General features: G+C 39.7%; 1 protein-coding gene across 2 annotated transcripts in view; it reads right to left on the bottom strand.

Annotated features, from left to right (window-relative positions):
- The window catches only part of KCND2 (potassium voltage-gated channel subfamily D member 2), a 264,895-nt gene that overhangs the window by 8,944 nt on the left and 240,288 nt on the right, over window positions 1–15,663 (bottom strand). For both annotated transcript variants that reach the window (XM_053978214.1, XM_053978213.1), the window contains 2 exons: window positions 11,017–11,179; window positions 926–1,024 (listed from right to left, as the gene is read on the bottom strand). In XM_053978214.1, coding sequence (XP_053834189.1) covers window positions 926–1,024; window positions 11,017–11,179 — 262 coding nt within the window. The remainder of the gene's footprint in view (window positions 1–925; window positions 1,025–11,016; window positions 11,180–15,663) is intronic.

Below are 15,663 nucleotides of genomic sequence, written 5' to 3'. Positions count from 1 at the left end.
AATAGAAAATAATACAATTCAACCATGAGATATTTGAAGTCTGCATGGTAATTAAGCTATTTGAGTTCTTTCAAGCAGAAGAGGAAACAAGGGCTCTGACTGCTCATCTCTTGTGCTAGACAGGACAGATAGACAGACAGCCACTTCCTCCTCTTCTGGCTATAGGTTAAAGTATCCGGCTGTTTAACATGTATTGAACAGAAAGGGCACAGAGGAACAAAAGCCTTCCTGTATTCCTCAGGGAATTGCCTAAATGCCAGAAAATGGCAGGGATTAAAAACCACTCTGTCTGCAGTCTTTCTCAACTGAGTACAGCTTTGAGCAGCCAAGGGACTGTCTCTCAGAAGTGTGGGTCACTGTGGATCCCCAGTCCCAGCTGCTGATCCTGGCTTCCGTGGCAGGCCTGAGCAGGGAATTTGCTTCAGATAACATTAGATTACATTACATTTGAGGTCATCACCAAGATTCTCCTTAAACCCAAGTAGGTACTTTGAGGGAACACTTCACTCTACAACAACCCTCTGTGCAAACTGTGTTCAAGAGCTGCCTTTTCCTTTACTGATCATGAAATTTGGTTTTGTCACCCATGTTCTACCTGTTTAAAGTCAAGTGAGATAAATCCATCCTACCTCCTAAGAGGCAAATGCTCTGTACTTTCCTTAATGAGTTCTTCTACAGGACCTAACTCCAAAAATATGGGTTACATTCTATCTGGACATTTCCCTCATCTCTTAATACTCCACCATCGATTCTCACAAGCTTCCTGCAACAGTAGTAATTGTCCAGTTTATCCTCCCTTAATCTACCTCTAAAGATAACATTGCCCAAAGCCTCAAGGTGACTTGCCCTGGTGATAAGTAGAATAAACTACTGCTGGGCTGTCATTAAGTGGTTACTCCAGAGTTGGAGCGAACACAAACATTACCTGCTGCAGCTGGTTACTCAGCAAGCCATTTCGTTTGCTCTGCATGTAGGCATTAGCACTCCCACTCTTCGCTGCACGGATTCGAGCGAGCCTGGCTTTCTGTGAAAATAGACAAAATGAAGAGTGTCATTTGTACTCATAGCCATTACCCTGTTTATCTAAAACTGCTAATTGGAATCAGCGGCTTATGAATACCAATCTCACATTGACTGACAGACTGCATTGCATCCATCCTCCAGGTGGAGCAAATCACAAGTGTCTTCCCATTTAAAATGCATTTGATGGAAGTTTTTATTTGTTTGCATGGATCAGCTACTAAGAACAATGACTTTTGAAAAGGGATTAGACAGATCAGTATGGAAGTGCCGCCTTTTTTGTTTTTGCATTGCTGCAACTGCCTCTTCTTATGTCTTGTGGGGCAGAAACATGGACATCCATTTCAGTTACTATTGCAGTGAAAATCACTTCAAAGGGAAATAAACAGTTCAGGGAAAATGTAATATTGTGACATCTATGAGTGAGTTTCTTAGAGTCTTCTGGGTTTTTAGAGTACCAGAATGTACTCCAAAAACTCCAAAAATATTGCTTTTATGCTGTCTCCCAGCTAAGTTCCTGAATATTTGCCAGGCCATTTTAGAATCATAGAATGTTTTGGGTTGGAAGAGGCCTTAAAGGTCATCTAGTTCCAAACCCCCACCATAGGCAGAGATGCCATGCACTACATCAGGTTGCTCAGGGCCCCATCCAGCCTGGCCTTTAACCCTTCCAGGGGTGGGACATCCACAACTTCTCTGGCAACCGGTTTCTGTGACTCACCACCCCCTTAATAAACAGTCTCTTTCCAATATCTAATATAAACCTTCCCTCTTTCAATTTAAAACCACTGCACCTTGTGGTATTGCTATCTGCCTGTAGAAGAAGTCTCCCTCTTTTCCATAAATCCCTTTTAGGTGGTACAATGCTGCTCTAAAGTCTCCCTGAAGACATCTCTTCTCGAGGCTGAACAACGCCAGCTCTCAGCCTGTCTTCATAGGAGAGATGCTGCAGTCCTTGAATTATCTCTGTGACCCTCCTCTGGACCTGTTCTAGCAGGTTCATGTCTCTCTTGTGCTGAGGACTCCAGAGCTGGACGCTGTGCTCCAGGTAGGGTCTCACCAGGGCAGAGTAGACTGGGAGATCCACCTCCCTTGCCTGCCTGGCCATGCTGCTTTTGATGCAGCCCAGGATGTGGTTGACTTTCTGGGCTGTGAGTACACAGTGCTGGCTCATCTTCAGCTTTACATCCACATGGACTCCCAGGTTTTTCTCCACAGGACTGCTCTTAATTACCTCCTCTGCCAGCCTATACTCATATGTGGAATTGTCCTGACCCAGGTGCAAGCACTTTGCACTTGAATTTTTTGATTTTTCATGAAGTTCTTATGGGCCTACTTCTCAAGTTTGTCCAGGTCCCTCTGGAAGGCAGCTCTTCCTTCTGTTGTGTCAGCTGCATTGCTCACCTTTGTGTCATCTGCAAACTTGCTGAGGCTCACCTGATCTCACTGCTGGTGTCATTGATGAACTTATTGAAGGGCACCAAGACAAAGCCCTGAATGATACTCCTCACCAGCCTTCACCTACCTCTTTATGTCTGTCAGTATAAACAGACTTAATACTTATCATATTTTCTATGAACTCATAGACTGTTCACAACCTGATTTTTCAGAGACTGCAGGTATCAATTACTGAGAGAAATTTGTGATTTCTCAGGTGAGCCTCATTGCTTGTGAAGGTGACTTTCATCCAGAGTAGGAGGCTCATGAGTGACAGACATTTTCCACCCACTGAATTTTGTACAACACATAGAACACAGAATTAGGGGAAACCATGAAGAATGGACTCTCAACCATTAATGTGGAAAACATAAGCTTTAATGGGATTATTAGGATGGCGTCCTAGTTCTGTATTTTTTGTGGCATGTTACATGTATAAGATGGAATCTGGGTTTATCTTCATGGTTAGATTTCTGATTCTGAAAGCCAAGTGCCTAGCAGCATCTGGAATTAAATGGCTGCTGAAGCACAGAAGGAGATACAATGAAGCACTTCAAAATTCAACTTTTATATATTAGTAGGGATTTTCATATCTGATATTTACTCTGTTGACATTTTCAAAAAATAGAGTATTTTCCCCCCTTCCCCAAATTTCTGTGACATTAAATGTCACTATGTGCTTAGAGATGGAGACAGCCTGGTCACTGCAGCCACCAGATCTTTCTGGCATTATGATTAATAATTAACTGACTTAGAAAAATGGTTTAACACCACATTTCTTTGCACTCACAGCCTCAAACTCACAGATCTTCTCAACAGCAAGCCAATTTATGACAGCTAACAGCTAACATGGTTGAAATATGGCTTATGCTATGTCATGCATTTGTTATTGTTTAATTGTTCTGAAAGAAAATAAAGTAATGCTCTACATGTGTGCATCTTGAGCCAAAAAGCTCACATGAGAGGCTATTAATTGATTTTGTGATATATTGCCCATTTTAAGATAACACATTTGTTTATTGACTTTCTTGGTGAACACAGCTTTTCCAGCAATGCAGTTAATGCATCTTATTTTAGTGGTAAGGATAAAAGATCCCCAGTGACCTGGCCTGGGGTCCCCAGGAGCAGCCAGTGTGGGGAACTGTTACAGCTCCCACTCTTCCTGGCTCACTTGGGCTCTTAGGTGGCACATCCAGAGCTACCAGCATGGTTAGGGCTCAGTCCTCAGGGCCACCAATTAAAAGACACTTGGGCAGGCAGAAAATAGGTTGTTTTTGAAGTGGTGCTCCTGTGATGCAGCCCCAGCATGCTAGGTTGAAGGGTGGGGGAAGGAGTTATACCTGCACCACAGAATAGTCATTGGCTGGGACAAGTGCACTTGGTTATATTCGTAAATATATAAAAGTTTAGTCTTAGGAGCTTGAGATGCTTTGGAAATGCCTTTAGAGGAGTCCCATAAATAAGTGATTTCAGTCACAAATGTTTTAGCTGTGGTGCTTTTCAGTCTGCTCTTCATACAGGGAGATTCATTAGATTTAATGAATGGACATTAACATACATTAGTTCGGCTTTTCCTTTTAGCATGCATATTCATTTTCTCTTTAGTGATTGAAGTAATAATTATGGTGCAGCATCATTTCATAAAGAAATATGAAAAACATAACAGTCCATCAGACTATCTTAATATATCAGTGCTATGACACATATAATATGAAGGTTGTACTTTCTATGTGAAGACTTTTTATTTGTGCTTTGCAAGTATTAATTTATTGCATCTTAGAAAGCTTTTGTGAGCTAGAAAGTAATAGCATACATCTTTCTAGCTGAGACTCATTCAGATGGCCTGAATTTATATCATTTACCAAAGAGAAGACAGTAAATCTGAGAGGAAGAGAGGAAGCAGATATTGTGGCCTCCATGTTTATACTTCAGCTTAGAGAAAATACTGCAGAAACTGGAGGTGTTTACAAATCTGTTAAAGCGATAAGATTTATTTTCAGTGTTTCTGCCTGATTTATATATGAACCTGTAGCATGAGCAGTCTAGTGACTTCTCACATTTCCTACTGAGGCATCCACAGGACTTTAAGGGCTGTGCACTGGGGATAGAACTCCCATGAAAGGCATCAAACTGATGTGATGACATCAGGAAAACTGTGGTTGCAGAAGTGCTGCATTTTCCTGTAGTCTGCATTTTCTATCATGTATAACAGAATGGGAGTGATAACTGCCCCTTTCAACCACTGCAAAGCCTTTCCTAATCCTCCTCTTTCCCAGAATATCTAGGGAAATGAAATTCCACCCTAATCATCTCATCTCCATCTTCCTAAAAAGTTGATGACCAGCTCTAATTTTTGTCACATCCCTTGTAGTTGCATTGAACTTCTCTTTTAAATGCATATCTTTCTTTTTTCTAGCTTCAAATTTTATGGCATAGAGTTGGATCCTTGTCTACGGCTGCATTCATAGAAACCTCGCAGAGGGATTTCACTGTTATTCAACAACAGTTAGCTCTGTCAGTTTTAGAAATATAAACATTCATTTTCACAAGGTTTTAAGTAGAGCTAAATGTAGCACTGTGGGGTATTTACAACATTCAGCTTTTGACACTCAGATGCCCTCAGCTGTCCAGCTATTTTAAGAGAATGATTTCATCAGGAAGATTTTAGGACAGGACTTACGGCGGTACTGGGAATCGTTTCTGGCAAGATTCTCTTCAACTTGCTGTGCAAGAAGCCAGGGTAGCCCAGTTAATTTAGTACTTAACTCCTGTTGTCTCTTGCTGCTCTCCAGGTTACATAATTGTTGTACTATGAAAACTCAAAAGTTATTAATTACTTACCTTTTAGTTATTATTGTTTAATAGTTTTGTACATTTAAAATATTAAAAGTCCTTCACAGTCATCCTGTGTGCACAGCCTTTGGTCAGGACAGACCTGGTTTTCTTCACAGAAGCTAGTATGGGGCTGTGTTTTGGATTTGTGCTGAAAACAGTGTTTATAATTCAGGGACGTTTTAGTTACTGCTGCGCAGTGCTTGCACAGAGCCAAGGCCTTTTCTGCTCCTCCAAGTGTCCCACTGATGAGGCTGGGGGTGGACAAAGCATTAGGGGGGACACAGATGGCACAGCTGACCCCAGCAGACCAGAGGGTTACTGCACACCTTATGGCATCATGCTCAGCAATCCAGCTGGATGCTGGTGGGGACTGGCAGCTCTGGGACAGGCTTGGTGCTGAGCAATTGTTATCTTTTGTATCACTTTTTCCCCCTGAGTTTCCTTCCCTTCCTCCCTTTCTGGTGGTTTCTTTCCCTTCATTATAAAAAGATTTGACTGTCTTTATCTCCATCCACAAATTTTTGCACTTTTACCTTTCTGATTTTCACCCCATCCTTCTGCGGAGGAGAGAGAGTGAGCAGCAGGGTGGGCTTTATCTGCCTGCCTGTGCTAGACCACAACACTGTGGCTCCTGGTGCAAGGGCAAATATTGTCCAAAAAATCAATTACATTTTTGTTTGGTGTTTCATAAATCCACCCCGTGTGTTTGTTTTTAAGTGAAAAATCATGAAAAAGTGAAAATAAAAATAATTTTTAAGTGAAAAATCATACATTTTGCGCTCTAATTGTCTAATTTTCAGTAATTGCAAATGATTGATTTCATATTAGCTGACAATAATTTGCATGACATTAATATGTCAGAGAAGAAAATGCTATTTACTTTGCAAATTAATGGACATGGAATTAAATAAGGTTCATACATTTCTTGAATGGTGCCTTACTTTCACAGTTCATTCAAACTACTGTTCAATAAACATGGATTCTACATGCTTTGTTTTTTCACTAAACTCAAGAATCCTGGGTAAGTTACCGTTAGTTATATTTCTGCAATACTCCTGATATTAATAGCTTGTCTTATATAAAGAAGTCAAAATAGCTAGCAAGGTTTCCTACTGCAAACACTCAGTTCTAGACTTCCAGATGCTGTTAAGCAATTGTTGTTGCAGTTTATCCTAGAGCTATTTATAATTAGCTAGTAACTGATTATTCATAACTTCACAGATAAATGCATCATGTACAATTAATAAATAACAAAGCCAAGCCAATCTTCAGGATATATTTTGCTTTGTGAAGGTAGAAGACCATACTTGCATGAAAGATTCAGGTTGAATTTTATGTCTAAAGTAAAATTTTGGAGCTGATGGTTGTTTGGCTGTTCTGTTGGGGCATCATGCAAAGTCACTCAAGGCCGAAAGTGCTTGGGCAACTAATATTAAGGCTCTTTTGTTCCTCAGGTAATGAACAGCACTGGGCAGATGTACCTGCACTCAGGCTCTTGTTGGCCAAGAGGACACAAGGCTCTTGTCTCCAAAAGACATGTATGGAAAAGGCACATAGCAAGGGATACTTCATTCAGGATGTGAAGTACTTTATAATCATAATTGCTGCTGCTGGGAGTGGCCAGACACCCATTCCAAGAGGGAAGCTGTGCCTCCTCCTGTCCCTTCCCTGGGCTGGTAGTCATCCCAGTGAATATGACACTGTGAGTGTCCTGCCAAACCTTAGCCCTTTCTACCTATCACATACAGAATAGGAAATTATATCCAACTGTGCCTAAACCTTTCTTGTCCCTTCCCTTCCCTTCCCTTCCCTTCCCTTCCCTTCCCTTCCCTTCCCTTCCCTTCCCTTCCCTTCCCTTCCCTTCCCTTCCCTTCCCTTCCCTTCCCTTCCCTTCCCTTCCCTTCCCTTCCCTTCCCTTCCCTTCCCTTCCCTTCCCTTCCCTTCCCTTCCCTTCCCTTCCCTTCCCTTCCCTTCCCTTCCCTTCCCTTCCCTTCCCTTCCCTTCCCTTCCCTTCCCTTCCCTTCCCTTCCCTTCCCTTCCCTTCCCTTCCCTTCCCTTCCCTTCCCTTCCCTTCCCTTCCCTTCCCTTCCCTTCCCTTCCCTTCCCTTCCCTTCCCTTCCCTTCCCTTCCCCCTCCTTTCCTTGCAAGACAAGACAACTGTCATTAACTTTGCCCAAAGTTAATGGGCAACCAAAATAACAACCTCTTGAAGTTGTCTCTAGCGGAGAAAATCTCCACAAATAGCATTTTTCAAAACTGTCTCAGTACTGATAAAACTGCTTGAGAAGAAGGCACAGTAAGACTCCAGGGCATAATTAATTGTGCCCTGAATTTCAATGTCTAGTTTGGATTATTTATTCATCCATTTCTTTTCAAGATAGGCCAGATCCCTGGACCTTACTATCAGATAGAAAACAATGTTTTGATAAACATAGATGATTTTTCTTTTCTTTCCCCTCATCCCCCGTGTGTTTTTGTTTTTATTGATTGCAAGGGGTTTCCTGTACTGCAGCAGAAAGCTGGCTTATCCTGCCAACCTTTTCTGTATTGCCGAGTGGGATTTCGTGGTAATTATAACAATGTATTTTTATGATTGGAAGCAGGAGCTTCCTTTAAAATCCATTCAAAATGCAATGGTATATAAATAAATTTCTCTCTTCCATCTTCTCCCAAGCATTGATGTGTAGTGTCTTTTTGCCAAAAAGAAACAAGTGGAATTGTCTAATGTTGAATAACTGTGCAGAACTCAAGAAGTGCATAAAATGATGGTTACATAGCTCTTAACAATCCTAATGTAAATGACAATATTTTTCTGCTGTAAATTGTCAGTGCTTCAGGAACTAGATTTCAACTCTTCAGCAAAGAACTTTCTCTTGAGTTTCCTTCCAGTCCAAGTGTTTTGTTGTTTCTGAAGTCTATCTCGATTAAACCTCTGTGTGAGATATTGATAAAGTTGCTCAATTCAAAGTTACAACTGTCTCACTCCAATGGAAGATGTTGTAGCCAGCAGGAGGTACCAATGCCTGCAGGGGTTTGTGCTCTCCATGAAACAGCACCTTTTAAGCTTATGTTCTTCAGCCTCAGAGAACAGAAACAAGTACAGTGCCTAGGGAAACATTTATTTTAGAAAATGGTGTAAAGCCTCTATTGTATTGAATGAAGAAGGAATTTCAAACTTCAATAATGTGACCTTTTTGCCTGAATATTCTTTTACAATGCAGTAGAAACCCCCTGTGAAATGCAAGGCTATATTTCATGGCTAAATATGGACTATACAGTACCCATGAAGTGCTTTTTGTTGATTTTTCTTTTTTAGTCCATCAGAGCAATATTCAGTTCAACATCTCAGTCATTTTAGATTGAAAGAGACTGGCTTTGCAATAGGAGATATCAATGAAACACACATCCAGTGCTAAGTTAATCAGACCTCAAAGCCATTTTCTCCAAAGCAAGAAGGGCATAAACACAGTCAGAGGAGATCTCTCATCCTTGCTGTTGGCATTGTTCTGGGAAGTAGAGGAAAAAACGCTTGGCAGGTTTGGCATTCATCACTTTGTGTTCCTGTTTGAAACATACAATGAGCTCACTGTTTTGCAAGGAGAAAAAGTCAGCCATTAACTCAAGCAGTTTCTATTCAGGAAGAAATTATGGGGAATAGCAGCCAGTCTAGCAATTTAACTTTTGTGAGATATTTTCTCGTGTCCATTTCTTTTTTCACTGACAAATTGTGCTGGTTTTGGCTGGGGTAGAGTTAATTTTCTTCACAGTGGCTGTGGGGCTGTGTTTCCGTGTTTCCAGTTCTCTCCCTGATCCTGCTGGTGGGGGAGTGAGTGAGCAGCTGCATGGGGCTTGGATGCTGACTGGGTTAAACCATGACACAAATGTAAAGTAGGCCTAGAAAACTCTGTTTTGTGGCATGCAGTAGGACACAGTTTCTATCTGAAATGATTGTGTCTGCAGCTATTATAAAATAGACCAGAACAGGCACAATGATTGCTGGGATCGAGCAGATCTGTTACCCATGACTGCCACAGTGCTCTGGGGCACAGGCAGGAGCACTGTGCCCTGGCTGAGGTACAGTTCTCTGCTGCAAATCCACAAAAATAAGTAGAAAAGTTCTTGACAAAAACAAGGTAGTGTAGAAGTGACATAAGTCAGCTGTGAAAGAGGGGAGCACACAGATGGAATTAGGCTGAGAGACAAAATAGCATGCAGAAGAGTGGGTGGAATTAGCACACAGATAAAGTATGGGATTTGGATCCCTGAAGTAGCCTATTTTAGATCAGGTTTCTAGAGAGGTATGGCATTCTTGTGATACACCTGGTTTTCTTTTTATAGCATTTCCCTCATCTGGCAGCATTTTTTCCAAGATGTGGCCATTGAATGGTGTTGTATCTTCCACCTGGGCCTATAGTTTCTTGGCCAAGTACCTCTGTTTGTCCTGATTTTAAGATATTCTGAGAATGGTATCACTGCATACATTTATTTCACTGATTTTGGGTATGGGTTTGTTTGTTTGTTTGTTTTAATGAAGAAATCAGTCCAAAAGGTGGCCAGAGAGAAAAATAAACATTTTTTATCTGACCATGGTGCTGTTGTCGATATGAAGCAGATGCCGCCTGCACCTGCCTGTGTTCCCTGGTCTATATATGCAGTCCCCAGCCACAGTCTACCTGCACACTTCCCCCAGCAATGATCCTGCTCTCCTGAGATCACTGGAGACTCAGGACCTCTGAAGAGAGGCCATGGGTCCACAAAAAGCCCAAGTTGTGACATTTCAGCCTTGGCAATCATGCAACCTGTGTGGCATCAAGAGCCTTTCACCTGCTGTCCACTGAGGAGCGGAAGGTGAGGCATCGCAGCTCCCGGAGCAGGGCTTCTGATCACAATGGGTGTTCTCTGAGCTGCCTGGCACTTCAGAATTCAGAGAAGTGGATTAGAGCAAGTGCATTGGCAGTGATGTGGAGATGTAAGTGACTGTCCAGGCTTGGCTGCATCACTCTTGATAAATACTTCTCTTCCCAACCCCTGACCTTGTCCACATGACTCAGGAAGGGAAACAGTCTTCTTGTAGATCTAGTGCATATTTTAGTGAGAGACTCAGGAAATCAAGGAAGCTGGAAAAACAGACTTTTACTTTCTTTTTTTTTTATCTGATTGAGCTGTTTATCTAAAGCCTTTTAAGCAAAATAGAACTGAGGAGACAAGTTCCCCAACATTCAGATTCCCTCAGAAACTGAATCTGGGAATCTGACTGAACCTGAATTAGTGAAGCAATCTGTTAGCAAAGATGTTAGAAATCATTATGACGTTTGAGGGTTTTCCTTGTTTGTTTGGTGGGTTGTTTGGTTGGTTTTTTTTTTATTTTTCTTCAGAAGACTGTGGCAGAAAGTCTGCCTGAAAAATCACAGAAGAATCTTCAGTGAGTGAGACTGCAGCTATTGTCTAAAAATCCTACATCTAGTCTAATAAGTGGGATTAATTACCAAAATAATAGGTCAGTACATTTTGACAGAAAAGATAAATGAAACGGTTTTTGTTTGAATTGGTTTTTTTTTTCCTCACTAAAAATAAGACAGTATTTGCATCTAGGACATGGTTAGGCATGTAAGCATATACATGGTCCTCTTGCTAAGAAATATGCACTATAATGAAACACAGCATATAGAAAATCATATTTTATCTATTGTTCAACAACATAAGGGGGAAAATTTAGAAGCTCACCTTTTGTGCCCTGCGCTTGTCTGCTCGTTGATTCTGGTGGTATATACGGCTGAAGTTGGAGACAATTACAGGAACTGGCAGAGCAATGACCAAGACCCCACTCAGGGAGCATATTGAACCAAAAATCTTGCCAGCTATTGTCTTTGGCACCATGTCACCATACCTAGGTTAAAGAAAGCAAAAGGCTTAGTAAAAACAAAATCTCTTCTAATAATTTTATTTCACAATTAATTAATTGCACAATATATTTTACTTCTCTTGCAAATAATAGTTGCTGCATATAGATAATGCTTTTACACATATTCTTACATATACAGCATGCCCATTGTTGTGCACAAATAATTTTAATTTGAAACAAATTTTGGGTCTTCTGTCTGTCAAACTGGGGGCAGGTAAAACACATGATTTATCTGCTGTATTCTTCCCAGGCTGTCTCTATAGCAAAGGAGAGAGAATGACCTTGCTAAGAAAAAAAATCAGTGTTGAAGTTCAGTCCTTATGCTGTTTACTTGAAAGAACTCATCAATTTCATTGGCAAGATCTGAGAGAGACCACTTGGTAAATTAGATACTAAACTGAAGAATCTATTGTCTCAAGCTGATACAGTACTTTCATTTAGCAGGGTGACACATTTTTGCAACAGGTTTCCCAGGAGATCATGGACTTTCCATCACTGTATTTTTTGAACTTGGCTAGACAGAATCATGGCTGATCTAACTTGTTGTTGACATGAGAAGCTGAAATAGCTGAGTTCCAGATGTCCCTTCTATGGTGTAGGTGAAAGCAAACATGAAAAACTCAAGCCACAAGCAAGCAATCCTGGCAGTGCTTAGAATTACTAAAGCTACCACCTTTCTTTATGATACTGGATATTGTTTTGTCCAGCAAGTAAGAACAAAATGTTACTGATGTATGCAAAGGCATTCCAGTGACAACTTAGTAAGAGATTTTAGCTCTTTGCATTTTGCTGTATTCTATAGGGGACAAGTGTATAATTACACACTACAGAGTTTAATAAAAAGATTAATTACTTTCAAGTACCATTCAGTTTTTAACTTTATTGGATTTTAAGTTATTATTAAACATTGATTTTAGCTTGTGAGTTTAGTATGCTTGTGAAAAGAGAGATAACATATTCCCTATTACAAAGAATTTATAAACTCTTAATACAAGAAAAGTTAAGAAATAAAGCTGTGGGGGAACAGTGTTTAGGAAATACTACCTGGAAAACAAAACCTGTCTGTTCAGCAGGACTTGGAAAAGTAATAGAGAAGAGGGGGAAGTCTTCAAGTCAGTGTCCAAATTGTGCACCTAATCACGAGGAATGGATAAAAGGGTGACGATATAGGATGATGCAGAAACTATATGAAGTAAGAGGACACCTTCTAGCAATGAGAGCTCAGCTCATGTCAAAAGGAGATGAAGATGAATGGTTTGCATTTTGTAAGATAGGAGTGAAGTGTTGAACATAAATATTCAAATAAGTTGTCATACAGGCAGATATAATATAGATGACCAGGTCTTAGACTATTGACATAGATTATGTTGTGTTAAGTAAATATTTGGTTGCTTTACTAAGCCATGTCCAAGTGTAAAATATTCACATGAATAATATAAATAATATTTCTGCCAATATCTGCTCCCCCCAACTTACTCAGAATTTGAATGCTATTCATTTCTCATTTTGTGACACAGCAGGATTGCATGAAAAATACATAATTTAATAGAATCTATCTTTTACATGAATAATAGAATTGGTCTTAATAAAGATATCTAAAACTTGGAAAATACTAGAAAGAATGTCATGCTTTCCTTCACATCAACATTTGCACCCCACAACACAGGCATTTTTAGTGTTTATCTCTTCCTAAAGCCTGAGCTGACTATCAACTGTATGCATGACCAGCTGCTCTTTTCTTTGGGCAAGGAAGTGGATAAATGACCTTTCAAGGTCTCTGACAAATGGGATCCCCAACACCTCACTAACCCTATTTTTTTCCAAGCAGAACAATAAAAGAGCAGTGGGCATAGGGCCAGGATGGTGAGCTTTGTGGAGAAGACCTAGGATCGGATCACTGGTACACATTTCTGCTTTACACTATTCATTAGTTTTACTTAATTCTTACAGATACAAGTATTTTCATATGTTGCATCAAACTATGTAAACAGAAACCTGACACAACCAGATTTTGAAATGCAAAATTTACACATGCCCAGTACTAGACCTCTTAAATTAGGTCTCTTAAATGAGATTTCTAAACCTATATTTAGATGCTTATCACTTGAAATGCCAAACTGCTGAACCTCCATAAGCTTCCATTCTCACCAATGGCAGCTGTGGACAGAAGACATTGCTGGCTCTAATTAATTTGGCTTGAAATTGCTCAGGGATATAGTTCATCCTGTTGATAATGTGACACTATAATTATATGAATCAAGAGCAGACTGAAGCTTTAGGAGTTGTGACAGGAACCTCAAGCTCATCTATCTTTAGCATTTCAGTATTTATGTGTGAATCTAACCAGTGACATAAGCAGATGCTTTTTCATAATATTTTAGTGTTACAGAGCAAAATAAAAAAAATAAGGATTGTTTGACAAGAAGGTATTTTGTAATGTTTTTCTTACCTTCTGGATAAAATGTCATGCAGATGCATATACTGTTTACTTTAAAACAACATGCTTTCAGTTACTTTTCTTTTTTAGCTTGCATCAGTTGTAACACAGTGACATTTTCCAAAGGTAATGTTGCTTGTCTGTTATTTAGTGCTAGTAATACCTGTCTCATCATTAATAATTCTTACATAATTAGGTTTTCTCCTGTTACTAACCACTGTGCTGGAGTTGTTTAAATAAGATTATTGTCAGAAAAAATTACTTTAAAGAAATTAGTCTTCCTAATTCTCACAGGGTGAGAAACATATTTGGTTACTTTTGTGACAAAACAGAGGTTTTGCTACATTTGCCCTGGTTAGCCTTGCTCTCCTCTGGGATAGTGACACAGATTTTAGTCTAGGATAGTCATGATCAGAATTGCTAATGAAGTTCCTCCTCCTGAATTAAACATTACCTTTAGTTATATCTCATATATTACTGAACACCACCAATGGAAATGTATGACATAAAATGAAGGGAAAATTCCTTCTATAGCCCCAACTGCAATTGTTTTATTCTTTGGAAATTCTAAACTAAAAAAAGAGTGCAACTCCATTTTTCAGATGGCAGGGAAGCTTTGAGGTGCTAGCATTTCAAAGTGATCTCTAAAACAAATTTTAAATTCTGCAGAAAATCTGATTTCTTCAGCCATGGAGACACAACAAATGTAGAATCTTATTAAGCAATTTTCACAGACTCCCTTTTCAAAAGGTTTTATCTAGTGCTACTCTGCTTGTCTCACTTCTCCTCAGGTTGGAAATGCAAACATATTCCCCTTTATTTCCTTTTTTTTCCCCAGTTGAAGTCTTTTCATAGCTTTGTATATCATCTGTTCTGCATATGTCTATTACTGTAGCCAAAGCTCAAGCCAGTCTTTGGGCATTTGTGATTTGTACTGACAATCTAATTTTGTAATGTCAGAAGTGTCATGCCAATATTTTATGTTCTGGATGAATGAAGAAAAAGAGGCTTCATACTGATCTCTGATATTAATCAAGTTCATTCTACTTCAGTTGACAAAAAAGAAGGAAAAAGGCTATAACAAACCAGGTGTGTTAATCAAGTTTTATCAAATCACAAATCAGAAACAACACGATCAAACTAATGCTTAGGTTTCACTGGATGCAGTCCAGACAGGCCAGACGGGCTATGGCTTGCAGTCCATGAGTTTCATTAGACTCAGGAATAAGACGAATTGGTGATGATGCCACAAATAGAGCCTGCAGAATTTAGAATTTGTTTTAGAGACCCTCTTCACTAAGTGACACTGTACAGGGATGGATGGATGGATGGATGGATGGATGGATGGATGGATGGATGGATAGATTTAAAGGCATGTATGTTTGTCTTAGTTGTTTGTATTCATCAGGTGACAGACCACTTTTGCATATTTGCCTCCTTATTGCAAGATAGACAGCAAACCAGAGGATTCCTTCATTTTGAAAATACTCTTTCAGAGTGTTGATGTGAGTAAAATAAGTGTGATGTAGGACTTTGCATGACAGACTAGGGGGGAACGAAATGCAGCTTGGGTCATACACAGAAGTTGGAGCTCTTGCTGGAGCTTGGGAAATACAAATGTATTTGAGGTTACTAATGCCCAGCCAGTAATCTCAGCATTGCCATGTCAGATCTTACCCATGGAGATCCACCTGCCCACACACTACTGCTTTTCTAACTGATGAGTGGAATATATCTGGTGTTGCATAAAAACAAATTCAAGAAATCTCAGACAACACAGACTATTTGTGGCATCATCACCTATTAATCTTTTTTCCCGAATCTAATGAAACCCAATTTTTGATGGCTGTAAGATGAAATATTTCATAGGTCAAAGATCCAAATTATAACTGAAATGAATAATTCTTTTTGGCCATTTTTCCTTGATGTGAGAATGTATTTTCTTTAATAATCTTAACCAATGAGAGGGACAATGCTGCTTATTTAACTTCTGTTTGTTTGTTTGAACACAGGAGATAATTTTTCTGAGTGA

The sequence above is a fragment of the Vidua macroura genome, chromosome 5 (genome assembly GCF_024509145.1).
Source record: "Vidua macroura isolate BioBank_ID:100142 chromosome 5, ASM2450914v1, whole genome shotgun sequence".
In the NCBI taxonomy this organism is placed as follows: domain Eukaryota; kingdom Metazoa; phylum Chordata; class Aves; order Passeriformes; family Viduidae; genus Vidua; species Vidua macroura.
The sequence above is the reverse complement of the archived record's forward strand: the minus strand, read 5'-3'. Positions and strand labels throughout refer to the sequence as shown.